Consider the following 27,989-nt stretch of genomic DNA (forward strand, 5'->3'; position numbering starts at 1 on the left):
CAGTCTGAACCGGTTTCAACCGGTTGCGAGTTAGTTGCTTGAGAGAGGAGAGGAGGCGCAGGCACACAACCTCTACACCGCCCCGCTGGAAAATTATTAGAGTAACGAATTAATTAGTGAATCAAGGTTTACTCAGTTTCGTAAAATGTATCGGAGTAAAATATTGCTGGGTTTGCCGTGATTGTAGTTTTGGAATCCACATCAGTGGTTCTTACCAGCCAGATATCACTCACTGCTGGAGCTGGAGATAGTAGTCAACGCTGCAGAAATAGGAAATCTTTTCTATCAACAGTGATACTGAATTACTGACTATCTATATCTTTTAGCTTCTCTGGTAAACGCCACTCTTTTCAGTCAGAGCCTTGGATTTTCGGTAGGTAACTGGGATGAAGTGCAAACCTGCCATGCCGTGATTAACGTTTCTTGGCTTTTACCTGTAACGTTACAATGAATAACATGCATTTGGTGTTGTTGGTATAAGTTGTGCTATCTTATAGTTTACGTAGCCTGCCATAATGCTCCTGAAAAGACACGCTAACGTTAATTCAGAATGCAATAGCATCAGTGGGATAATCGAATAGCCAATGACTGCTCGCTAGCTAGCATTTAACGTTACCACAAGGATTAGCTAACGTTGGCTGCCAGGAAAAGTGCTGTAACTTAACCTAACAAAATGCATAACTAACTGAATCTACACCTTGCAAGGTTACGTGCGAGACTGCAGATGCATAAGTTACAAAACGCTGTATGATTAAATCCGTGCCTCTCACCACAGCAGCAGCACGCCTGTGTCTGTGATGTGAGCGGATGTCAAGTTGATGTTGCTCTGTAGCTACCTAGCGGTAGCCAATGTTAACTTTAGCTATCTCTACGTAACGTTAATGTAAAGCTTCTCGAAATGTAGCTAGCTACTATTGGGACTAACCGTTGCCTATCTTCCTTAAGTGTAGCCGCAACACAAAGCGCCAACTTCTCTTAACGGTGTTAAAAGATACAGACTAAAATGAATGTATGGGCGCCCTCCGTCCCTGGTATCCTTGGTGGGAGTGGTTGCAGTCAGCAGTGAATGGCCACATGTGAACTTTTTGTGCGACACACTGCTTAACAGCTAGCTAGAGATATAGCGTAAAGGCTGGATAATGTTAGCATTTTGTGTGAAGTACGCGAGTGCCGCCTGCATGACGTTACTGTTTACGTTAGTCGCGTTATAGGTAATGCTAGTAACTGCCAGCACAGTTGTAAGCTGCATTCATTATTCTGTTGTTTTTACCACGACTGTCCGCTACTTGTGATGCGGTCGGTGTTTGGAGGAGTGAACTCCGTCCCTTACAGATGTAAACAACGTGACGTCGCCCAGTATATCCGGCACGTGGCTCGATTAACCTTCTTAGCATGGTCGTAGAAAGAAGTGCTTGATTTGTAAAAGAGAATAGGCGGACTGATCAGTGACTGCCTCCTTATTTCTAATTTTAAATGTATTAATTTGTTTGTTTAAAACCCACGAGGAAATGTAATTGACTTTGGTATTAAAACACTGTGTACTCAACCGTTTACAAATCAATAGTAAGGCAAAATAATGTGTTGCCAGTCTGGTAAATGCCCTCCTAACACCAATACAATTAAGGTTACATGGGGTTTTCATTTATTCTTACAGTAACAGTCTAGTGTTACCAGCCACTGGGTGAGATAATTAAGTCAATTTGTCTTTGCTGCCTGAGTCCTACTTACTGTACTTAGTCCCTAAGTCTATACTCCATGCTTTCCTTTCCATACTTTTTGAACAGTGACAGACTTGTGACACCATGAGCTTAACCTCTTAATATGACAGCTCACTGGTGGGTCTAGCGGGATGTTTAGTAGTCAGCTGTTTGGAATGGTTTCTAAACACACCGTTCACATGACTTTGCCTGTTAAATGTGTTCTGTGCACTCATGACCCCTCCCTCTGCTGTCCTTGTCGCAGAGCTCTATGCCAGCAATTATGACAATGTTAGCAGACCATGCAGCACAGCAGCTGCTGGACTTCAACCAGAAACTGGATATCAACCTGCTGGATAATGTGGTGAACTGTCTATATCATGGGGTTGGGCCACAGGTATGTTGTAAAAACATATACAAATGCTTTATAAACCATCTGACACAAAGTGTGTGTGTGTGTGTGTGTGTGTGTGTGTGTGTGTGTGTGTGTGTGTGTGTGTGTGTGTGTGAGTAAAACATACTTATGCCTGGAGTAAAAATTGAACATGTTTGATATTAACCAACGTTTTTGACAAGTAGTGTTTTTCTTTGCCACAAGTTCTCTTTAACCCGCACCTGACCTAAAACACACTGTATGTTAATTCTTCCAGTTCCAGCACATCCAAGTCTAGAAATCACTGTTGTCTTGTTTTCTAAAAATGCATTTGTAAGGCTCTTCTTGGCACCTCAGTGTTTCATCTAAATTGTAATTCATATTTGCATTACAGCAAAGAATGGCACAAGAAGTGTTGACCCACTTAAAAGAGCACCCGGATGCCTGGACGAGAGTGGACACCATCCTCGAGTTTTCCCAGAACATGAACACCAAAGTAAGCTAGCTCCAGCCCAGAAAACATTGGTGGAACAACACTTACTTGTGCTTTGAGGAAGTGTATGCTATTACAAATACAATTTGTGAAATGAAAACAAAACATCCCACTAAGCCACAGTGGTTTGCTGACAACATGCTTTAAATTATATAAAGTATGCTATTTGATGGATCTTTTTATTAAAAGCAGCTCCATGCACTGTTGGTGCATATTTTGGGTGCACATGGCCCCAGCAGAAGTTGCATACATAGTCCAGGTCGTATTGGCATCATGCCCTAGCTCTTGAGCTATGCATGACGTCTGTCCTTCTGATAAAAGAAATTCTGTTGGATCTGACCCTACCAGATGAACAATTGACTTTGTCTGTCACCTCCCGGTGGCAATACAATACTAAATAAGCCTTTTAAGATTCTTTCCTGTTGGGTCTGAATGGGATTGAGCCCCTGCTATTTTATCCATCTTTCTTAATCATACCAATCCTATTAGCTTTATTTATTTTGGTACCAGTTTGGTTTGTTAATATGAAGTCAGCAGGAATGCTTGTCTCTATTTAACTGCAGGGATGCAAATTTGAAGTTTTCTTGATTAATCAAAAAAAAAAAAAAAACTTACAAAATAAAGCAGTTACTCCTGCTTCGCTCGTCATTCAACAAATTACTACACAAAATAAAGTAAAATATACTTCTGTATAACTTGCATGCTTTATTGCACATAAATATAAGAGAGTCCAACCCATTTTTGTATTCGTGAAAAGGGCGTTAGCTTACAAATGTCAAGTAGGCAAATAGATTGAGCTGCCCCAAACCCATTACTAGTAAGATATATGGGCATATCTGCATGACCAGGTGTCAGTTGTATGTGTAGGCTGTTACTGTTACTACTTGTACTTCATGTTAAGATCCGGTGCATCAGTTAACAGTAGAAGAAAAAGATAACACATCTGCAGGCAAATACATTTAGTTTGAGTGAAGTCAAACTTCCAGAACATCCTCAAGGTCAGCAACACCCTTTACTCTACAGTTTGCTGTCATATAAAAACACTGGTGCTGTGCCCACATCATGGGCTCTGATCATCTATGGCAGTTATCCTGACTTTTCAGCATACAGTATGTGCAGCTGGTAAAAACATTCACACTTTTCACACAATTTTTTTCTTAAATGAATAGCCGCAATAAATTGGTTTCTTGATGAATCATTTACATCCCGAGCTCCTTTTTAATCTGTTTTTAAAAGTTATTCCTTCCAATATCTGTACAGATAAGTGTACATTGTGCCCCTCCTGTGCGCTGATACAGCTGATAAAGCAAACTGCCTGTGAATAGTGAACCCAGTGATTCTGTCTTCAGACACATACAGGGATTCGCAGTTGTATTAACAAAACAAAATTGACTGATATTTAAAACAATCAAGCATAATCCATACATCTAATGTCCATAATAAAGCACATCCACTACATCTAATGTACATACTGTAACATTCATGTATTACCGTGATTAGCTACCACTTGCTCAGCTCAATTGAATTTCTCTTTAACATTTGGCTTTTTCTAACTCACTACATCAGTTATAATATTTGGAAAAAATGTAATGAATTCAAGCTGTGAATATTTGATATTAATCACAATGTTCCTTTATGTTCATGGCTTGTAATAGGAAGAAAAGGGGTGTGTCATCCTGTGCATCATGACACAGCTAGGCTTTGACGGCAGGCCTCCACAAGGTCTACCCTTTTTAAATTCCCTTTGACTGAATTCTGTTCATCCGTTTCTATTGCATCTGTTTCATTGGACAGAGGGAGGGTGCAGGCTGCAGTCACTAGGCTCCATTGTAGAGAGACAATTTGTTGATGGCTTAATTTCTCCTGTAGGGATCATGGCTCTTTTCCCGCCCCAGCCTTCTCTACTTCTACAGTGCATCCTCTTAGTCTTCTCCCCTCCGTTCCCCTCAGTTCTTCAGCTCAAGACCCTTTAATAATGTGCTTTTGCCAGCTAAAAAGTTGCAAAACATTTGGCAGTTCACTGTTCATAATGTTTCTCTTCTTACCTCTTGTGGTGGTTTGTGCTAAGTGTGGCAGTTAAAGGTGAAACAAAACATGCCAAAAATGTGCAATACTCCAAGTGACACCTGTCAGTGTGCCTGCAAGGAGATTTCACCTTTAATCTTCCAGCATCCATTGTCTGTAGCACTTTGTTAATCCTGCTTTTATAACATCATATACTGCCATTTATTTATTTATTTATTTTTGGAATCATTGTACTCTTCAAATGATGATCCCTACAGTTGAAAGAGTCAGTTAAAGTAACCCTAGATCAACAACTAACTTGTGAATAAAATGTTATTTGTTTTTCTTCTTCATGCCTTACTATTAAGCAGAAATTAATACAGGGCATAACCTGTGGTTGGTCTTGCTGTTCCTTATGACACACCAGTTAAAGGGATCTGATTTAGGCTTACCTAAGACGTGAACCATAATCTATATTTTAGTGTTGGAAAAATTGAATCGCATGGTTTAGGGTTGGGTATCGAGATTTTCTTTGTTTAGGTTTAGATTCTGCTTATCAATTCTATTTACTATTTGCTCGTTCTTGGCAAAGAAACTACATTTTGAAGGCAAAAACCCCTTTATTTTCAGTGGATTTTAGGCTGTAATAAAAGGTCACTTGTCATAAACGACAAGGTTGTTTTTTTTTTTTTATAAATAAAGACAAAAATATGTATATTATAATATTATCCCTGTTTTATTCTTGTGTTTTATATTCACCCGGTAGCATTAGTTCACTGTGGTGCGCTATGACTACATCTGGAGACCTTGAAAACGCTGCGTTATTAGTGAGTGTTTAGACCAAAAATTAAAAGAAAAGCCCTGCGTAAAAACGAAAATGCATGGTGGTGCGTTGGTGGTGGCCTGTTGCTTCAGATACCTGTGAGAGCGAAGAGTGAGACCATAAAATACCATCCAGAAGGTCCAGTTTGAGTAATAGATCAATGGGTGTGAAAGCTTGTCCGACTGTGGTTGATAATACTATGAGGGAGAATGTTAGTGCTCTGGAAAGTTATCACTTCTGCACTTTTTTTTTTTTCTTGGCAATTATGTTTAAAAGGAGGGCATTTATATTACAAACTGATCTACAAGGAATGTGCACTTGTACATATTTTATTGACCACCGCACCACCTTGATGAGACAATGTTAAAAAAAAAAATCTCGATGCCCAACCCTACATAGTGTCTGTAGCCTCGGTAAAAGAACATTTAACATAGACCTCGTTATGTCTTCTAGACCATTACACTCACCCTTGGATAGCCAAAGCTGGTTAATGGATTGTTGTATTTTTCTGCTGTCTTTTGCTGTCTGGTGTGATGCTGGGAGAAACAGCAGGACTTCTGCAGTGTTCCAGCTTAATGCTGCTTGTAGAGATTTAAAAAAACAAACTACAAGTGAATGTTCTGCATACTACAAAATCTGCATGAAAGATGTGGTTCAGTCCAATTCAATTTAGAATGCAAGTTATTACAGAATGGTCCACTTCATACTGTTTTTGGTTAGTATTCACATTATACAATGCTTGTTGAGTGTTATAATGGCTTTATCCTAATGCTTCTCCCTCCTTGCATGTTACAGTACTATGCTCTTCAGATTCTGGAAACGGTTATCAAAACAAGATGGAAGATTCTTCCCAGGAATCAGTGTGAAGGTAAAAGTTGTATTTGTGCTATAAATCACAACATGTGTTAATTCTGTCAATGTTAGTTCCTTTTTAAATGTTGTGACGTGCGGTTGCCAAGTTGAGGAGTGTTCCTCCACTAAGCATGCTGGTTTGTTTTCTGCTCGACTGGCTTGCACTGGCTGCTGCAAGGCAAGCCAGGTTGGATTCTGCACTGTAGCAGTTGCTTTAGAGAGGAAACAACCAAAACACCCGAGCACTGATTTTTTTTTTTATTTTTTTTTTTATGAGGGGGCATCTTTAAAGAAGTAGAGGAACTTTACTTAAAGTTATTACTGTGCTTGCTCACGTTGCTTTAAAATGTTGAAGCACCCCATGTGTAGAATTTTTATGTGATGGTATTTTAATTACTCTAATGGCATATGTTTATGTTTGTAGGAAGGTAAAACATTCCCAGTGTTTCTTTCAACCCATTCATCTTTTTGTACCTGGAGGAGAAAGGTTATTGGCATGGAACAGCTTTTTCTGAAACTACTGCAAGGAGTTGCCAGTCAGAAATGTTCAAATCGTACACATATGGGCTTTACTTAGGCTACATTTACATTGCTACGTTTTGGTTTGAAAACTAATATCTTTTTCTACGTTTACAACTTGTATTCGCACTTCTCTGGCGTTTCAGAGCCCCTAAACCGGAATTTGAAATTGAAATGTGAAAGCACTTCTGACCCCGTTTTGGTGTGGAATCTGTGGGGTTGTGTTGTAGTCTCAACGGTCGCAAACGGAGACCTTTGGCAACACTGACGCTGACGCCAACGTTTCACCGCCTGATTGGGTCTTATCAGTCATGGCGTCTCCTTGTCTGAGACTAAGCTACTAATGTTACCATGGCAACTACTAGCAAAGGGCAGAGTATACATACTGCCTCCTGTTTAGCCCCAGCACCCGCATGCCTAATATACGAGAATGTTGATGAGATATGCGGTTTGGGCATTTTAGTTTAAACGGAAATTAGTTCTTCTACTGGAGCTAAAACACTTGTGTGCATGGAGATCGCTTTTTGGCTCAAAACTCTGCTTGAAGCCAAAACGTAGCAATGTAAATGTAGCCTTAGATGCCTTTGGAAACATTCCAGATTCCCATTAAGAATTATTATGAATGAGAAGTTGTTTACCAGATAAATTCTACTTTTAATTGTTGCCTAATTGCCATTTCTACTTTTATCTCTACATTATCTCAGCATTCCCCTGTTTTCTTAGTTTCAAAACCAAATTTATTTTCCTTTTGTTACGACCTACTGCTTAAAAAATTTTTTTATGAAGATTCTTGAAGAATATGAAAACAGGGTGGGATGAAAATTGTCTTAAAATATTTTGGTTGGAGCAAAAAGCAATTTATTATAATAATAAAAAAATTTATAGAAAATCATGTGCAAATCAGTTGATTCTGCCTCCCTCCATTTTTTTCTATAATTTTGCTAAAAATTTATTTTTTTCATTGACCTAAGACTTCCCTGCTTCTGACCGTAGATGCCTGAATTTTGTTCAAGTGGCAAACCCAGTGCAGGGCGACCGGCAAGTATGTCTTTTCCCCCTTGTGTCAGAGTATTTCCTTGTTTTCGGCTCCGCTCACCACACGCCAGCACATCATTTTCAGAATACAGATACAGTCTAGTAACAAATGCGAGGGAGCTGAAAACACATTTTTTTAAGATGCTCTGCTCACGTTGACAATCTTGACTGTCTATCAAATACCTGGGGAAATGTAACTTCCACTGAACTGACCAAAACGTTTACCCTATAGAAGTTCAGTGGCAGGTGCAGCCCACATCCATGTGTTTACCAAGTATATAAATGGAGGACCACAATTATTTTTTTTTTAAACTACAGGGTCAAGATTGGTTACATTCAGCTAGTTATGAGCCTGCAGACTGTGTTGTATAACATGCTCCAGGCAACTCGTGATGTCACGATGTGTTTCGATGTACATATTGCATTGGTGCATGCTCACAGTGTCTTTGTGATATCTTTGTGTGTTTGCCAGGTATAAAAAAGTATGTTGTTGGTCTCATTATCAAGACTTCATCAGATGCATCAAATGTGGAGGTGAGTAAACCTGAATTACATTTTTTTTTTATTGTAATTGAATGGGTAAAGTAGGTCTTGTAATTAATACCATGGAGGTTGACAGAACTACGAAGAAACCACTGAGCTGCATATAACAAAAAATATATTTCGGCGGAAATGTTAGATTAATATTTGAGCTCTGTTGTAAAGTTAAATCGACATAAAAAAAATAGCTTTTTTTTTTAAAGAATTGCACAGTCTCAGTCTCAAGTTTTACTTACCAATACCAAGGCTACGTTCATTCTGTTGGCATTTAAAGCTGACAGCCGTATTTACAAATTCGAGTGAATCTTATGTCTTTTTTTTTTTTTTTGTTATGTTACATCAGAGCAGCCAGTACCAGGACGGCCATGAGTAATGTTGGTAACCATAGTGCTGTGTCATCCAGACCAAACATGGTGACTTCAGCTGCTTTTCAAAGTGTTTTCAGCCAACTTGACCGCTTAGAGAACCAGAGGGTTGAGTTGTTAAGAGTTTTAACCTACAGATCACTGACTGCAGCTTTTTATGCAATCTCTGAGATCTTCACCAGCAACTTTCAGAACGTTAGTTTGCCCATCCTAACTAAAGTTATAAGTTTATAATTGAATCTAAATGTTCCCTTTTATTACATAATAATAATAGTACTGTTACTGTGGATGAAAACTAGCAAAAGACTAAAAATATTTGTTGAAATACTCATGGCGGTGTAAAAACAAAAGTAAAACTGAAACAAGATGAGCCTTTTAAATGTACCTTGAAAACTAAACTGAAAGTTAAACCAGAAATGAGTGAGGCAGTGGACACAAACAGGTTTGCTTTTAACTAGAGCTTAGCTGAGGATAAGGGTCAGGTCTGATGAAGGTAAGGTATAAAAAGAATAAAAGTTGAGAGCTGTTGCACTGTCTATCTCTAACTGATGCCACCACTCGGCTTTTAGTATTTAATAACTAACTAACTAACTAACTCATGCTGGAAAAGCATACCTAATTGGGCAGACGTGTCAAAGGTTATTTAGATTATTGAATCGACCAAGTTGACGAGACTGTTTGAGCAGTAGTTGGATTTGAACTGAGGTTTTACATTTAAGTACAAGCATTCTATAAACGCTCTGTTATCCAAAAATGCACTCTGAGCTTGAAAAACCATAATTTGCTGCAGCATAATAGACGGTATTATATTAGTATGACTTCATCACTTACTTTTCTGAAGGCTATACTTTTAGGATACATTCAATTTATGAAGTTTATTTTTAAATTGAATTAACCAGTCTTAAGGCGTCTTTTACAAACTCGCACGTTTTTACTCCCTAATGACAACACAATAATACAAAACATGAAATGTAAAAATGTAATAATTCACTTTTAATCATACCACTCTTTTTGTCTCACTTCAACTTGATTAGGGACCTCTAACCCTTCATTTTGTAATTTTTGTTAGATTACATGATAGCATGTTCCAAATAAAATGTTTAATGCTTTGATGAAATGACAGAAGGCTGTTTTCTGAAACTGAGACGGTATGACTAACATTCAGTATTCATAACATTCTAACATCTCTTTTTATTTTTATTTTAGAAAGAAAAGGTGTACATTGGAAAGCTGAACATGATCCTTGTTCAGGTAAGCCTTCAATACTAATGCAAAGGTTGTTTTTTTTAAATTAATCAGTATTGTCTATTAGACCATTATTGTAATCCATCACTGTAGCTACTCCAGCTGTGAGAAACACCTAATTGTGTTCCACCCCACAGTGTTGCATGTGAGTGAATTGTTGAGAGGCATAAAAAAAAGTGACCGCAAACAGTTACAATGAAGTTATCCACATTTGACAGCAAGAGAGTACACCGGAGCAGGAAACTCAGTTCTAGCCAGCTACTCACATCCTACTCATTGCCTAGGACAATTGAAAGCCACTGACGAGTACTAAGGCACGTAATGAAACAGAGTTCACTGTACAAGGATATAATATACCTAACAATATCTGGGGTCCTACTGGAAAGCGAATTTGTATTTTGCAAAATATAAAATTATAGCTCACTGGCTGCTGCTGGAAATCCCTGAGTCAAGGTGGTTTGTTAGTTTCTCACAGGCTAACTTGTCACAGTGCTTACTAAGTGTTAAAACGTAGGTGAGTTACATGACCCTAAATAATTATTTATAGAAAACAGATGAAGCCCCCGATTTCAGGAGACTGGAGGTGAAAATGTAAACTAAAAGCTCTAAACCAGTGATTTAATTTTAATTTCATTGCTTGGTGTGGATTATGGATTAATGGCTTTTCTGTAGCTACAGGGAGCAATCCGGTGATTAACGGGTACAAAATATATTCGTCTTTTCACCAAATACACTACCTCTAAATGTTAGACAGTTTAGCACATCTGTATCTGAAACACACTATACATTTCAAATAAAATAGATGGATATGCTGGCAGTTTGTTAGAATTTCAGGATAACCGCGTGTTTGGGCGTCTTATTGCTGAGCTCAGTGCTCCCCTCATCTTTTGCAGTGATACTTTTAAACCTGAAGATGTCACTCTTAATTAGTCTGTCTGACTCTAAAACTGTCTGGGGCTCAAATTGTTTTGTTTTTTCTTCCTGGAAAGCTTACTAACTGAGTGAAATGATCCAGAAGTATCTAGTGGCAGCCATAAGAGCTGGTCAAATTCTCTAAATGCTTAAGAAAGGTATTTTATTTTTTTTATCTCCATTAGCACAGGATACACTGGACCATCTGTTTAAAGCAATGCACCATTCGGCCGGTAACAAAAACAAACGATATGCCTATCTTGCATAAATTTAACAATTATTTTCATACAGTCTTACTTATTGAGATTCATGTGGAAAATATGAGTGGACAGGAGGGTGTGCGTGAGCAACCTTTCTCAATGGGACAAGTTAACAACCACTTAATTTCACCTTTGTGACTGGTAGCCTATATTCCTTTTTGTATTTTAATTTTAACCTTTTGTAATGAAGTCCTATTTTTCCCCAGGTTTTCACTGTTTATATAGCCTGCATTAACCAACACCGTCAGAATGCACGAGGCAAAGTATCTAAGATGAGCTTTTAGTAGTTCATCTTCAGAACATTTTAGATTCTCCTAGCACCGCGGTTTTAAATTTTTTTTTTTTTTTTTTTGTCCTCATGAATTCTCCTACACATCTTACCTTGACCTCATGATGTTTTTCATCAAGGTCAAGAAAAAGTGTTTAGAGAAAGACATTGGATGTAATTTTGTTTTGACTTTCGACCGCAGCCCAGGTCAGCTTAGTTCATGATTTCTTATTAAAACTGCATACTAATTCTCCATCGTCTGGCTTGCCAGACAATGTTTATTAATTGGCGCTGTGGCCTCATGATTGTAAAGAGGATCGCCGTGAAGAGAGAAAGCTGCAGGAGAAGCAGTGTATTTGTCTGTATAGAAACATGATATAAGATCTAGTCATTATTTATGTAGCAGTTTTCTAATCAGCAAAGAGACACAACAACAATGACATACAAGTACAAAACAACATATAATATAATAAGTTGAGTCAGTGATGATTGTACCCTTACTCCAGGAAAGTGTTGAGACCTGTAAACGCTGTTCACTGCTGTGTGCTGTCTGATCAACAAATTACCACTTCAGGACACTATCGTGAGTCATTGAGATGTATACTGTATTGGAAAGGTCTTGAGTCGGACAAATTAGACCACAGTAGTGTCCACGCTCTGAATTTTGTGTGTGCGTGTGTGGTATATTCACATGAGGGAGACAGAGATTGGCTGACTGGCCACGTGAGTGACTGCATTAATGCCATAGTGAATGAGTCTCTGCCTGCATCAGCTGAGCTTACATTGTTTTTGGTCCGCAGGGACTGTAGAGCTCCAGATTCCACCTCGTCCTCACTCTGGAGGCTGTGTTTAAATGTTTGTGTGGGATTTGTGATTTCATTAACACACTTTTACATTCTGTTTTTACTACTCTATGAACATAGTAAGAGAGTCTCCTACAAAGCAGAAACAGGGGCACATGCCTGACTTGAGATTGGAAGGAGGGATCGTTATTTTTAGCAAGAGTCACAGATTCATCCCCTTCATTTTTTTTTTTTTAATTTTCGGATCACGTGTTCGTCTCAGTGGGAAATGTCACTGTTGAACCATTTAACACCAACTTGTTTGTGCCCCCTGTGTCTATAGATCCTCAAGCAGGAGTGGCCCAAGCACTGGCCCACCTTTATCAGTGACATTGTTGGGGCAAGTCGTACCAGCGAGAGCCTTTGTCAGAACAACATGGTCATTCTCAAGCTTCTCAGCGAGGAGGTCTTTGATTTCTCCAGTGGCCAGATGACCCAGGTCAAAGCCAAGCACCTAAAAGACAGGTCAGCATGCTGCATCTTCACAAACCTCTGGAAGCACAATTGTGTTAATTGTAGAAAGTGTAATGAATTTGCTTTGTAGGCATTGCTAAACAAACCTACAGTGGGATCTATGTATTTGAGTGTACCACCAAAATACCATAATTAACCTACAAGCCTACAGAGTGAGTGTTTCAAAGTTGAAAGATAGATTTTGTGTGGAATATCACATAACTGACAAATCAACCAAATCTTCTCTGTCATGGTATATTTAAAAACCTTGGGGATTTTTTTTTTTTTTAATTAAGAGAAGGTAATTATAATTTAAGCCAGTTCTCTATCTTTGAAACTGGTAAAGTGAGGACTGATGTAAAATAAAAATGTTTCAGTTTTGGGGGTTAAATAAATGGAACGAACTTTATGATGAGTTGAAAATGTGTACGTCTCGGAGTTTCAAAAAAGCTTTAAAATCTAAATTAATTAACTGTTATGAAGGTATTTGAATAAAATATGAATTGTAAAATACATTACTAGGATTGTACTCAAGTATTTGGTTTCATTTAGTTCTGTTGGATTTCTGGGTGATTCTATAGGGATAGGATAGGCAAAAATAAGCGTAGGTTTCAGCCTATTCCTTTTTCAGTTAGCTACTGTGGCAAATTGTGGGAAATAATTGTTTCTTTGATATCGTGTGGGTGGTGATGGCGCAGTGGATGTAACGCATACCTTTGGTGTAGGAGACCCTTGTTCGATTCCGACCGGATACATCAACCAATGTGTCCCTGAGCAAGACATAGTTGCTCCAGAGGCGTGCAATCTCTGACATATATAGCAATTGTAAATCGCTTTGGATAAAAGCGTCAGTTAAATGATATATAATGTAATGTTAATAATGCACACATGAGATTAAGTTATAATAATAAAAAAAAGTTGTACAGTTATGGTTGACAGACTCTCTCCCCCTCCACTCCCCTTATTTTGAATCATTGCTTGTAATGTATTTACCAAAAAATGCGATATCGCGATAATCTTGTTTTCGTGTATACTTGGGGCCACAATAATCGTGTAGTGAAGATCTCTAAAATGTCAGTATCAAAATGTGTTGGATGCATCCGGTATGTTCTATAATGTTTCTTCTTTTATTTCAGCATGTGCAATGAATTCTCACAGATATTCCAGCTTTGCCAGTTTGTCATGGTATGCAAATCTTCATCTCTTACGTTTTAGGATTAGCGTACAAACATTTTTCATCAGTTACGCTTCAGCGGTTTGTCATCTCATTGGTTGTACCTTAGGAAAATTCCCAGAATGCCCCACTGGTCCACGCTACTCTGGAGACCCTCTTACGTTTTCTCAACTGGATTCCTCTGGGGTACATCTTTGAAACCAAACTGATCAGCACGTTGGTGTATAAGGTATGTACGCAGATGCACACAGTGTCACGTAACAAGTAGACTAGAATTGTTACAATAAATTGTTTGGAAGACAAATCCATGGATTTGTTGGCAATTGCGAAGTAAAGCCAGCAAGTATATGCCAGGCAAGCTTACACATACTACAAATAGTTGCTAGTTACACAAATTGTTCTTTAACTAAACATCTGTTTAAACGGTTTTCAGTTCTTGAACGTGCCCATGTTTCGCAATGTGACACTGAAGTGCCTCACAGAGATTGCCGGTGTGAGTGTCAGCCAGTATGAGGAGCAGTTTGTCACACTCTTCACCCTGACCATGTGTCAACTCAAACAGGTGCGTTAGGCTAAGAACACAGTGCTCAGATTCCCATTTCTTGTTTTAAAGCTGTTAATTGAGATTTCAATCTTGATCCATATCCGTGCAGATGCTGCCTCTGAACACCAACATTCGTCTGGCCTACGCTAACGGGAAAGATGACGAGCAGAACTTCATCCAGAACCTCAGTCTGTTCCTCTGTACTTTTCTAAAAGAGCACGGGCAGCTCATTGAGAAACGGCTCAACCTCAGAGAAACATTAATGGAGGTAAGATAGAATACTGTCAGTCACAGGGACACAGTGCTGTGGAGAAAATACTGCAGAGTAAACAAATAGAAGTATTGTGTAGATAACTGCATCCATTGTCTAATGGTTCCCTTGGTCCTTTCCCAGGCCCTCCACTACATGCTGTTGGTGTCAGAGGTGGAAGAGACTGAGATCTTCAAAATTTGTCTGGAGTATTGGAACCACTTGGCTGCTGAGCTCTACAGAGAAAGTCCCTTCTCTACGTCCACGTCCCCCCTGCTCTCTGGCAACCAGCACTTTGACGTGCCACCACGCAGACAGCTCTATCTGCCTGTACTCTCCAAGGTACAACACACAGCCACTTTTCATTTAACTGCTTTATTGAAGAATTAACACACATACAGCCTTGATTGGCATTGTCTCTTTTGCCACTTACATACACATTGATGTTATATGATGTTATATGATGTTGTAGTTCAATTTGTCAATGCAACTTTTTCTCTTAAGAAACATTTCTCACTTGAAGTTCAAGATAGCACAGCAGCTAAGTGTTTAGTAGGTGCAGAAGGGTTTCAGTAGAGTCTTAGCTCACAGTCATATTAGCATCAGTTGGCACTGGTCAAGCAACAGGTGGCTGCTAAACTGCTGCCAAAAGATTTGCGGGTTACAATGTTACTGAATATCGAGAGAGAGAGAGAGAGAGAGAGAGAGAGAGAGAGAGAGAGAGAGAGAGAGAGAGAGAGAGAGAGAGAGAGAGAGAGAGAGAGAGAGAGAGAGAGAGAGAGAGAGAGAGAGAGAGAGAGAGAGAGAGAGAGAGAGAGAGAGAGAGAGAGAGAGAGAGAGAGAGAGAGATTCTTTGCTGTGTGTACGCCCTGACAGGTGTTTATCTTTTGTGACAGGTGCGTCTGCTAATGGTAAGTCGGATGGCCAAGCCCGAGGAGGTATTGGTGGTGGAGAATGACCAGGGAGAGGTGGTCAGAGAGTTTATGAAGGACACCGATTCCATCAACCTCTACAAGAACATGAGGGAAACCCTTGGTATGATTTAGTAATAAGAACCTCTAAGTCCACTGCCATTATATTTAGCATACTTATATACATACTCACTTATACTCGTACACAAAAATGCAATGTTTGAAGCTGGGGTAGGCACTTTATCTTTGGCTGGGTCTTTGGCATCCCTGGGCAAAAATTCCATAATAATCTTTCAGCATATTGTAATTCAAATAGTCTGAGAGAAAACTGCGCCTCGTCTTGGCTTTGTATTCAGGCTTTCAGAAAATCTAGTCGTCACAAAAGAATTTGGCCAATCACAGGTCAATTCAGAGAGAGAAAGCTTTCCTATTGGCTGTTCTGCGCATGCATTTCCCTTTTGACAAAGAAGGGAGCGGGAGAGCTGCAGGAAGAGGTCTCACTCCACTTCAAATTCTGGCAGTTTTTTTGCATTCTACCCACTGCAGCTTTAATTAATCATAACTAAGAGTGATATGATTTCTGTATGACTTCTTATTTACATTCATTCAGTAACTTAATCATTGATAATGCAGCTTCATGCATACCCACTGATTACATAGGCTAAATCCTCACAAAACATTTGCCAAAATATTTAGTGGTTAGCGCTGTCAAGGGCCTTTCTTTGTGGAGTTTGCATGTTCTCCCTGTGTCTCAGGGGTTTCCTGCAGGTGTTCCGATTTTATCCCACTGTCCCAAGACATGCAAGTTAGATTAATTTGGAAACTCGTCAACTAGCAATCAATTCAGGGTGTATCTGCTGGGATAGACTTAAGCCCCCTGTGAACCTGAAGATAAGCCGTGAAGAAATAGAGGTATGTAGAGAAAGCTTCAGGCTTGGGGAGTAACAGAACACAGGAACGACATTACGTACAAGGAGGTGCAGAAGTGTTGTTTTCTCAGACCAATTGAATTAAAGTATGCTGAAAGATTATTATTGATTTTTTTGACCAACGTCCCCAAAAATACAGTGTCTACAATAGCTTTAATCAGATTACTGATACATTTAGTGCACATGCACACATATTACAGCCCTTCACGAGTCTCACAAAACACAACTCTGGTCTTGAGTGAAACCATAAACTAACAGTTGCCAATTCATTATCATGGCCTCCTAACGTTAGTAAAAATAAAAAATATAAAGAAGAAAAAAAAGGATTTCACTGGGTGGAAATTTCATCATTATTTTGTGTTCAAAGCAGAAAAGGGGAACTGCACTGTGCATCACCCATGTCCATATTTGGTATTGAGGTCATCCAAAAGTAATCAAGTTAGGTTACTTTAATATTGTTATACGTGGATTAGATTACTAACTACATTTTTTTTTAACAGGAAATTAGTAATTGTATCGGAATACATGTTTTAAGTAACCCTCCCAACCCTGATGCTACTCTTTACTATTGGCTGCTTGTAACATTGGCTACCTAAAATAGATTGATCAAAATGATAATACAGACTCCAGGCTCATAGAATAACACTGCTGGTAATTTTGGGTTTAATGGATATATTGATCCTTGTCAGTTTCCACACTGGCAAACCAATTTTACTGTCTGTTCATAGACTTTTTTTTCTACCATACATTGTGCACATACCGATAATAAAAATCTACTTTGTGCCATCCTGCAGTGTACTTGACTCACCTGGACTATGCGGACACGGAACGCATAATGACAGAAAAGCTTCACAACCAGGTGAACGGCACCGAATGGTCCTGGAAGAACCTCAACACATTGTGCTGGGCCATCGGATCCATCAGTGGGGCTATGCACGAGGAGGACGAGAAGAGGTTCCTGGTCACTGTCATCAAGGTACAAAAAAGCCCTGAACTTGTGGTATAAAGGGACCAACATGCTCATTGTTGTAGTACTTTACTTTTAAACCGCTCAAGATCTTCCAAAACTTCTACAATGTGTTTAGATATTTGTAAAAAGTAAAATGTCTGACTTCAAAAATGCTTCAACATTATAATTATAATTCCAAGTAAACATTTAAAGCTGCTCGGTTTCAATAATAGATTACAGTTCATAATTTCCTTTCTGGTCAGGTCACGTGTTTATTGACACAACTTTGTGATTTTTCAAGCGATTGTATAGAACAATCACTGAACACTGACCCCGGGTCATGTGAATGATTTTGAAAACCCTTTTTGTCCTGTTTGTCTCAGGATCTGCTGGGTCTGTGCGAGCAGAAAAGAGGAAAGGACAACAAGGCCATCATAGCCTCCAACATCATGTATATTGTCGGCCAGTATCCACGCTTTCTCAGAGCCCACTGGAAGTTCCTCAAAACTGTGGTCAACAAACTCTTTGAGTTCATGCATGGTGAGAGGTGGTTTGGTTTTGGAAAGTGTAACGCATTGGTTTAAATTTGTTGGATCTATGCATATCAGATTTTGAAATGATGCCAATTTTGATCCAACTTATCATCCTCCATGCCCCTTCTTCATCAGAGACCCATGATGGTGTTCAGGACATGGCCTGTGACACATTCATCAAGATCGCCCAGAAGTGCCGGCGCCACTTTATCCAGGTGCAGGTGGGAGAGGTGATGCCCTTCATCGACGAGATCCTCAACAACATCAACACCATCATCTGTGACCTCCAACCTCAGCAGGTCAGCAAATGCATTCTCATTGTCATTTTCATTATCTCTAGAGATGCATCACACTGGTGCAGAGTACACAGAGAGACGCAGTCATTGGCACAATTCTGCTTGAAAATAATTTCTCTTATTTATTTACCTTTTGCTGACAAGTCTTCCTGTTTGCGTGCAGGTGCACACCTTCTATGAGGCCGTAGGTTATATGATTGGGGCCCAGACAGATCAGGCTGTTCAAGAGCACCTGATAGAAAAATACATGCTGCTGCCCAATCAAGTGTGGGACAGCATCATCCAGCAGGCTACTAAGGTAAGAGAACAATATGCCCCCACATACTAACAAAGTTTATCCAATATACCAGTCTATATGTTCTATGACAGACCATCAAAAACCGTGTGTTAATCTGTACATCTCTCCACCCTCAGAACGTGGACATCTTAAAGGACCCAGAGACTGTGAAACAGCTGGGTAGCATCCTGAAGACCAACGTCCGAGCCTGTAAGGCCGTGGGACACCCCTTTGTCATCCAGCTTGGTCGGATTTACCTTGATATGCTCAATGTCTACAAGTGCCTCAGCGAAAACATCTCTGCTGCCATTCAGACAAATGGTAAGGGAGGTGTGTGTTTATGCTCCTCCAGCTGACTGATAACATGTCTGTAGATTCATCAACGCCAAAAACAAATTGCCTACCACAGTTTTAAGGTCACGTGATGAGCTAAGATTGATAAGACTAAAATTAAAGCACCCTCGCAATGTGATGTCCAAGCACACGAAGGCAGTGATGTTACAGCAGAGAGGTGGACCCTCTGTTCCCTTCCATCTTTTCAGCGATGTTTCTCCAGTTTTACAGATATAGCCTCTTTAACATCTTATACAAATCATCTATTGTGTCTCTAGGATATGAACACAAATGTCCTCAAAACCTATATTGATACTGCTGAGGCCTAACCTAATGTCTTCTGTGTTGTGCCTTGCACTTGTCGAGGACTTGTTTGGCCTCAGTGTGTTGAGAGGTTAGAAAAATGCCTTCGATACTGTGTTAATACTTTCTGTTAAAAGATTTTGGAAATGAAAGATTAAGCTACACTTACTAATACAAACAATCATTTTGTGCTTTTGTTGGTTGGTGCTACAGTTGCAATAATTTGTTTTATTCTAGCCTTTACTTATGCACTCGTAGCATTTTAGTATTTTTTTGTCATTCAGTAGTGGCCTTTTGTTTGCAGCAATACTGTGTCCTTTTTTTTTTTTTTTTTTTCTCGCATGGGCCTGTTTTAGTGACTCATCTCTGAGTCTCTGGGCTTAAATGGGAGGAGAGGTGCCGTATGAGATCTGTCAGTACTGATCAAGGATTTCTGCACTTACAATGCCCACTGATACAGCGCAGGAAAGAAATGGCGAGCCGTACAGAAGGAACAAATGGCGATGATGCAGAGCAGATGGCTTTTCAAATGAAAGCAACCACTTAATCGATTTGTGATTGAAGCCAGGCTCCCCAAACCTGATAAACCCTGCTTACCTGTAGGGTTGCGGGATGAGGAAAAAAATCTTCCCCGACAACTCCAGGTATTTAGTGTGCCATATATCTGGAATGTGTCTGCGAGGCAACAGTCTTGCGTTTTTTTGAACAGTTCACACATTGCGCTCGAGCACTGAGCCAATGCGGATTTGTGTCCCATATGGGGCTTCAAAAACTGTCGGAGGGACAAAATTCAGGGCTAAAGTCCTGTAGTGGGAATCTAGCCTAAGTACAACCAGAGAAACTGTATCAAAAGGACAGCTACAGCACCTTAATATCTTTCGTCTCAGTGCCTGACCATAACCATTAACGAACAGCAAACCGTGACACACAAACATGATCCTTCACTGTTCAACCAGACAGCATTTATCTGCAGATTCACAGGTCTCCAAATGCTTTGTAATACTCAAAGACCCTTTCTGTGTACCCTGTGCAGAACTTTAACTCACATGCTCACAAGAAAACAATATATTATTAGACAAAGTGTGAGGACGTTTTCTCTGCGTAGTGCCTATAATATATTGTCTTCTCTTTGTGTTGCAGGTGAGATGGTGACGAAACAGCCGTTGATCCGGAGTATGAGAACAGTGAAACGAGAGACACTGAAACTGATCTCGGGCTGGGTCAGCCGATCAAACGACCCACAGATGGTGAGAAATCACAATGAGATCCTCTGAAATGTTAAGGCACATCACTGCCGGGAGAGGAAAACCTAATATGTCTGAAGTTGTCGTGAGGAACAATAGCCCTTTTTTTTGGGGTGATGAACATTCCACTCTAAATTCACACAAAAATAAATATAATGGTATATAACAAAATACTTCTACAAAAAAGAAAAAGTTAACGTGGTCTTGATCAGACAGCAGTGATATATTTTTACTTTTGTGTCCTCAGGAGATACTTCACTCTGTGGCAATCAATGAAACGGTTGACAGTAGAAAAGAAATAGAACTAATCCAGTTTGTATTTTTAGATCAAACATAAAGATTTCAGTTTGTGCCCTCAGCTGTGTTTTTATCTGCATAACCATTAATATTCATCGTGTGTCAGAGTTTATAGACGTGCAAAAATTATAGCTGCAGCTTTTTGTAATGTACTGTACCTGTCAAAACTGAGCCTTTTTAAGAAGTCTAGGTAGATGTGTTTGCAGCACCTGTCTTTATAGGTGGATGCTCCTGTTTTTTTTATTTTCCTCTGTTGCTTGCTAGTTGGTCCCAGCTAATCCCTCCTGTTGTTTTCCAGGTTGGGGAGAACTTTGTTCCACCGCTGCTGGACGCCGTCCTCATCGACTATCAACGCAATGTCCCCGCTGCCCGTGAGCCCGAGGTCCTCAGCACTATGGCAACCATCGTCAACAAGCTGGGGGGACACATCACCGGCGAGATACCCCAGATTTTTGATGCCGTCTTTGAGTGCACCCTGAACATGATCAACAAGGTAAGGCACAATGATCAACTGGACACCGCTTGTAATCTGACAGTTAAAATTCAAAGTGGGCTGATCATCGTTTTGGTTAACCGCATGATCGGTGGGTATTGCTATTTGAAAGTTTATCTAAACATGTGATACTGACAGTGATCGACATCATGTGGCCTTCACAGCAGTCTGTTAATTAGAGCGCTATATTGGACTGACTATTTTAAGATATCAATCCAAAATGAGTGGGTTGACATGGGACACGATACAGCACAGGGTCTTTCAATGCCATGTAACGGGTTACATCTTATAGCCATATATATCCTGTAAATATATAGTCCAATTCCCCAGTGTTTTAAATATAGTTTTTGCCTTAAAGGGAAGTCTTAAAGGTCCTATGACATTCTGCTTTTTGGATCCTTTTATATAGGCCTTAGTTGTCCCCTAATACTGTATCTGAAGTATCTTTCCCAAAATTCAACCTTGGTGCAGAATTACAGCCACTAGAGCCAGTCGCACAATGAGCTTTACTTAAGATGTGCCATTTCTGTGTCTGTAGCTTTAAATGCTATTGGGGGGGGTGCAAGGTGGAGGGGTGGCCTTGACCAGCTTGCGGCCACGGTTGTTGCTCTATTTCCTCATGGGCGGTGTCGGTACACGATCCGTTCTGCACATGCGCGATCCGTTCTGCACATTTGTACGAGCTGTTGTACGAGGATTCACGACCCTGCACGATCTGTTCCACGCTTCCGGTCGACAGCCAAGCTAACGTTAGTTTAGCTAACAGCTAATTTGGCTAACTGCTAGCTGAGACAGCATGTAATAACTTTAAAAGACCCTCAAAATAAAACTTGAAAATAAACGTTAACATATATAACAGCTGTTGCGTCAGTTCTACTTTACTTGTGCTCATTTAAAATACAATCACTCAATATTTGTCTTTATTGTTATTACTGTAAAGTCTTAATTTAGCTGTAGCCTGCTTCTCCCATTAAGTTTGACTTAACGTTATTTTCGACTGAATCTAGCTGTCAGCTAGCGGTTAGCCGAGTTAGCTGTTAGCTAAACTAACGTTAGCTTCCCGGTGGAGGCTAGCCATAGGCTAGCGTGGAACGGATCGTGCAGGTCGTATCCTCGGTAAAACAGTATTATCTTGCGCATGTGCAGAACGGATCGTGTACCGACAGGCGGGCCAAATTCTCTGGGCAGCTGTGGGCGGCGGGCAAAGCAGAGAAAGGGGAGGTAACCTTTCCCCCCTTATGACGACATAAAGGGAAGATTCCAGATTGGCCCATCTGAGCTTTCATTTTCTCAAAGGCAGAGCAGGATACCCAGGGCTCGGTTTACATCTATCGCCATTTCTAGCCACGTAGGCAGGCTGGGGGAACTCATTAATGTTAAAAAACCTCAAAGTGACATTTTCATGCCATGGGACCTTTTTTAAAGTAAAGGGCAGTCTCTCTATACGCTTGATTTTGTTGGCATTTGTAGTAGAGGTCGATCGATATGGGTTTTTCAATGGCCGGTGCCGATATATATATATATATATATATATAATGCCGATATCATGATGCTGTTTTGTTTAAGATTCTTTGCATTTGATAAAAAACAACAATTTAATCATAATTGCAGTTGAAGCACAACAATATACCTGGGGTTGAACATTGTCTGCATTGTCTCGGTTTGCTAAAGTAGATCTGTACTTTGACTTATTTTAAATAAAAAAAAAAAATACTGTTTCTGATAGAACTTTGAGGAGTTTCCAGAGCACAGGACCCACTTCTTCTACTTGCTCCAAGCTGTAAACTCTCACTGCTTCCCTGCATTCCTCGCCATCCCCCCTGCCCAGTTCAAACTGGTGCTGGACTCCATCATCTGGGCCTTCAAACACACCATGAGGAACGTGGCTGATACTGGTAAGGCTTCTGACACACACCACACACACACACGCACACACACACACACGCACGCACTTAACTACATTGATTCATGTTCATATTAAGCAACAAAAACTATTTGACACAGCTGGTGCACTGTGATACACCGGTGTCAGCGATGTTGAGAAGCACTCGCTGATTTTTACTTGTCAGATCATGCTGCTGGCCCCGCTATATCGTACAGCTATAACGTTCCTTTTGTGAGGAGGGAATGTGAGGAACTTTGAACCGCACAATGTGTAGGAAGCTGAAGTTGTACTTCTGTTTCTGCTCATCCAGGTCTGCAGATTCTGTACACGCTGCTGCAGAATGTGGCCCAGGAAGAAGCAGCCGCTCAGAGTTTCTACCAGACGTATTTCTGTGATATCCTACAACACATCTTCTCCGTGGTCACTGACACATCACATACTGCCGGTGAGCTGACACACGTGAGCTGTGGGGACACCTGAACGCTCCAGTACAAACATCTTTTAGTGATGAATAATTTAAGTTTCCTTAGTAAAAGGGTGCGTGTTGGTGTGTTTTCCTGCAGGCCTGACGATGCATGCGTCCATCCTGGCCTACATGTTCAACCTGGTGGAGGAGGGGAAGATCACTACAGTGCTTAACCCCGCCAGCCCTAACAACCAGGGTTTCATCCAGGAATACGTGGCCAACCTGCTCAAGACTGCCTTCCCTCACCTACAAGAGTGAGCGTCAGCGCACACGAACTCGCACACAATCTCTCTGCTGCAGTAAAATAACACATCTGCTAACCCCACTGTGGCTGTCTTTGTTTGCCTTAGTGCTCAGGTGAAGGTGTTTGTGACCGGGCTGTTCAGCTTAAACCAGGATATTCCTGCATTCAAGGAGCACCTCAGGGACTTCCTTGTCCAGATAAAGGTGAGTTTGTCAAAGTTCACAAGTCCTGTACAATGCTCTACACATTAGGGGTGTGCAAAAAACTCGATTCACATTCGTATCGCGATTCAAGCTCTACCGATTCAAAATCGATTAATAGAATTCCAAAAATCTTTTAAATTTGTATGTCTACTGCAATCACATGGGAAAAGTAACTACATTTATATACTGTGAATTGTTTAATTTTTTTAAGATTATGTTTTTGGGCATTTTCAGCCTTTATTTGGATAGGACAGCAGAATACATGAAAGGGGAGAGAGAGGGGGGAATGACATGCAGCAAATGGCCGCAGGTCGGAGTCGAACCCGGGCCCGCTGCGTCGAGGAGTAAACCTCTATGTATGGGCACCTGCTCTACCAACTGAGCTATCTGGGTGCCCGTGAATCGTTTATTTTTTTTTTTTATGATTATTATTTTGAATCGACTCTTGAGCCTAAAAATCGATATCGAATCGTGACATTTTCTGAATCGTGCACCCCTGCTACACATTCATAAGTCGCTTTGGATAGCCTCAGCTAATGTAGGTGTCATGATTAGGGTTGGGTATCGTTTGGTTTTTTTTCGATTCCGGTGCTAAATCGATACTTTTAAAACGGTGCCGGTGCCTGAACCGGTACTTTTCAATAAAGTAAAAAAAAAAAAGAAGAAGAAAAAAATAAGGGTAGTAAACAACAGTCAGTGACTTGTTTATTGCTAAGGCCATTGTCAAAATTAAAGATTTAATAATAATGCAATAACTATAACAATAACTTATTTCACCAGTAAATTGCTGTTGAACCCCAGATGGGAAAAGGGTATTTTACAATTACTGTGAAAGCACCACGAGGCTACCTGTTTTAAGTGAATGCACCGTCTGTGTTGTTTAATTCCGACAACGGCGGCTGCGAGTGAACGCACCTTCTGTGTTGTTTAATTCCGACAACGGCAGCTGCAAGTGAAAGCACCGTCTGTGTTGTTTAATTCCGACAACGGCAGCTGCAAGTGAACGCACCGTTTGTGTTGTTTAATTCCGACAACGGCAGCTGCAAGTGAACGCACCGTTTGTGTTGTTTAATTCCGACAACGGCAGCTGCAAGTGAACGCACCGTTTGTGTTGTTTAATTCCGACAACGGCAGCTGCAAGTGAACGCACCGTTTGTGTTGTTTAATTCCGACGACGGCAGCTGCAAGTGAACGCACCGTCTGTGTTGTTTAATTCCGACCATATAAACGTACGTATATCTATGAATTGGCGACAAACGGCGCTGCTGCTGCGCGCTGCAGAGCAGACTGTTACATCCCGCTGTTGCAGTCCTCCACAGTGAAATACAGTCACACTTTACACTGTTTAACGTTAGCTGTCAGCATTTTACCGGTGTTTAATCCAGCTGCTAGCTAAAGGTAGGCTAACGTTACATGCTGTCAGGTGTAGTGTAAAGTCAAGCACCGAAATGAGGCACCGAAACTTTCGTTCTTATTCGGTCTCGTTACTACCGTTTACTTTGCCACCGGTTCCCTATTGGCACCGAGTTTCGGTACCCAACCCTAGTCATGATAATTAACTGGAATATAACAACCAGACCTTGTTTTTGTTTTCAGCCAATGTGCAGCATAAAACACAGCCAAAAAAAAACAATAGTTGTATAATGTTAATTGCATGTAATATATTTGAACTGTCTATCCATGTGTGTTTGTTTGCTGATGAGCTAAACTAAAGTGAACAAGGCCCTGCATACCTCCGGCTTTGCTGTTTGTTGTTTGTGCTGCGCGGGCTTTGTCTCCTCTCACAGAGGTTATCAGGGACCACATAGTTAGCTGCTTAGCTGCTGTTTCCACAAATAACATTTTCCTGCATGGTCAGGTTGTTCTGCTAAGTATATGGAAGGTTTGTGGCTGCTGTGCCAGCTTATTGTTGGAATAAAACAGTGTATGACAGTGACCGTGATGTGCGCCCTGTATTCTAGTCTACGGATTGGTCCACTTTTCAGCTGTTAGGCTCATTGAATGATTATTACGGTTAGTTTCCAGACTATAATCTTGAAGTTAGAGATACAACTGAGCTTTTGAAATGTTGTCAGGATCAAAATAATTAGTTAGTTGATCGATTTTGGGATCAACAAATTAGCTAACAATTTAGCTAACCGGTTAATTCTTTTTCATCTCAGGTTCAAATCGTAAGTTCAATAGATTTGGTCAGTTCGATGTCACCTTGGGCTCTGGGACTAAAAGAGACTAATCAGTTAATTGTAGAATGAATTGATGACGAAAATAATCTTTAGTTTGAGCATCAGTCGGGATCCCACACAAGGATCAGTGGATGTAGAAAATGCATTGGTAGAGGTGGAATGTGGCTTTTAAAGCGCTAACCGCTGTGTTTCCTTGTTTTATCGCTGCTGTTCCAGGAGTTTGCAGGCGAGGACACCACCGACCTGTTCCTGGAGGAGAGGGAGGCGTCACTTCGCCAGGCCCAGGAAGAGAAACACAAGATCCAGATGTCAGTCCCGGGCATCCTCAACCCTCACGAGATCCCCGAGGAGATGTGTGACTGAGCACCAGCTCCACCAAACTGTACAGTACCCCTCACCAAACAAACAAACAAACAAATAAACCCTAACCACAACAAAACCCAAGAGAGGCACGCGAGTGTGGCGGGAGGCCGCTCACCTTCTGCAGAGCAGGCCGTCCCATTGGATGTTTGTTGACCAAAACAATGCCAATAATATGTAAATGATTACCGCGTCACCCTGTGGCCCTTTTTACATAATCTGCGTTTTCTATGGAGACTTTTTGTGTAATATCTTTCCAGAACTGTTAATCTAAAGCTTATGTTTCGTTGGTCTCTGGCCCATCCCAAGACCTGCATGATGAGGTTGTAACGATTAGACAACTTAACCATCTTGTTTTTGTTCGGTTCCCTCCACCTCCCATGTTCTCTTTTTCCCAGTTCTTCCCTCTTCCCATATAATTGTTTATATATAAATATATTATATATATACAGTCTGAGCAGGGTTTTTGTGAAAACTGGCATATGTGTCAAGTCCGCATAGAGGCTTCCGGACCTGTGGTGTGACAGACAGGAAGTGGTCTTTTAGTGGCACACGCACCGCTTATTTGGTGCCCCCACGGCATTGTGGGAGAATGTGAATCTAACGGATAATGAATGAAGGCCGAGAGATGCTGCTTCATGTATCCACATCGGTTGCTCATGAGGAGTTCTGCTTCACCTTCAAAAAAAGCGAATGGCTGCTGCCGACAGTTTTTTTTAGGGAAAGCAAAACCGAATATGTGCATATCATCCCAATTGTATAGCATCTTTAATACCATGGGAACATTTTTCTTTCTTCTCCTTTTTATTCTATTGTTTCTTTTTGTTGTGGGTGTGTGCGCGTGTGTGCTGTCGCCTAGTCGACATCAGCGTTTTGTTTTCCTCTAAGAGGATTGTTGCTCATTTGTGAGCCTTCATTAATGGGATGTTTTAAGGAAGTGGCGGAGGTATTTATGGGTTCTTAGTTGGTTGCGTCTTTATAACAACTCCTGTTTAACTCAGATGGCTTTTGAGATTTTGAATTGTACTAATTTAGATTGTTTACCATGCAGTAGTGCTTCAAGACACTACCTTTAGAGCAAAATGAAAAAATAAAAACTGGGTTTACATTTCATTTTGTATTTTTGCATTTTTTTCAGTTGTACCTGTTTTTGAGTTCTGTCCAAATAAAACAAAAGGCTTTTTGTCCAGAGAGCAAATGAATTGCCACGAGTTTAATTAGGTAAAGAATGTATAAATCCAAATAAGTACCCAATCTCTAATGACAAATTTCCCTTCTAAAGGTGTTTCATTTGTTGTGAACTTTTTGAACTGATTAAAGTTGCGAATTTTATAACCCTGCCTTTGCTCAGATTTCTTCATTCCACAACAGAGACACATTTCACAGGAATTTGTTATTTTTCATACTTACTGAAAATGTTAATGCCCCACATTA

General features: G+C 40.4%; 1 protein-coding gene across 4 annotated transcripts; it reads left to right on the forward strand.

Moving 5' to 3' along the window:
- On the forward strand, nucleotides 1-27,244 carry xpo1b (exportin 1 (CRM1 homolog, yeast) b). Of its 4 annotated transcripts, XM_039783523.1 has the most exons (25): nucleotides 1-373; nucleotides 1,963-2,094; nucleotides 2,465-2,566; nucleotides 6,186-6,258; nucleotides 8,269-8,330; nucleotides 9,908-9,952; nucleotides 12,512-12,693; nucleotides 13,818-13,866; nucleotides 13,965-14,084; nucleotides 14,289-14,417; nucleotides 14,509-14,667; nucleotides 14,794-14,991; nucleotides 15,546-15,684; nucleotides 17,284-17,465; nucleotides 17,822-17,978; nucleotides 18,107-18,270; nucleotides 18,431-18,565; nucleotides 18,682-18,874; nucleotides 20,321-20,427; nucleotides 21,020-21,214; nucleotides 22,941-23,109; nucleotides 23,410-23,544; nucleotides 23,663-23,819; nucleotides 23,916-24,012; nucleotides 26,412-27,244. In XM_039783523.1, exons 2-25 carry the CDS (start codon nucleotides 1,969-1,971, stop codon nucleotides 26,556-26,558), a joined length of 3,222 nt encoding a protein of 1,073 aa, XP_039639457.1. In that variant the 5' UTR covers nucleotides 1-373; nucleotides 1,963-1,968; the 3' UTR covers nucleotides 26,559-27,244. The 4 variants fall into 4 exon arrangements, with proteins under 4 accessions (XP_039639457.1, XP_039639458.1, XP_039639459.1 ...); XM_039783524.1 differs by lacking the exon at nucleotides 1-373 and having other exon boundaries at nucleotides 1,969-2,094; nucleotides 18,682-18,865; nucleotides 26,412-26,558; XM_039783525.1 differs by lacking the exons at nucleotides 1-373; nucleotides 1,963-2,094 and adding an exon at nucleotides 7,755-7,803.
- The last annotated feature ends 745 nt before the right edge of the window (nucleotides 27,245-27,989 follow it).

The sequence above is a fragment of the Perca fluviatilis genome, chromosome 19 (genome assembly GCF_010015445.1).
Source record: "Perca fluviatilis chromosome 19, GENO_Pfluv_1.0, whole genome shotgun sequence".
Classification (NCBI taxonomy): domain Eukaryota; kingdom Metazoa; phylum Chordata; class Actinopteri; order Perciformes; family Percidae; genus Perca; species Perca fluviatilis.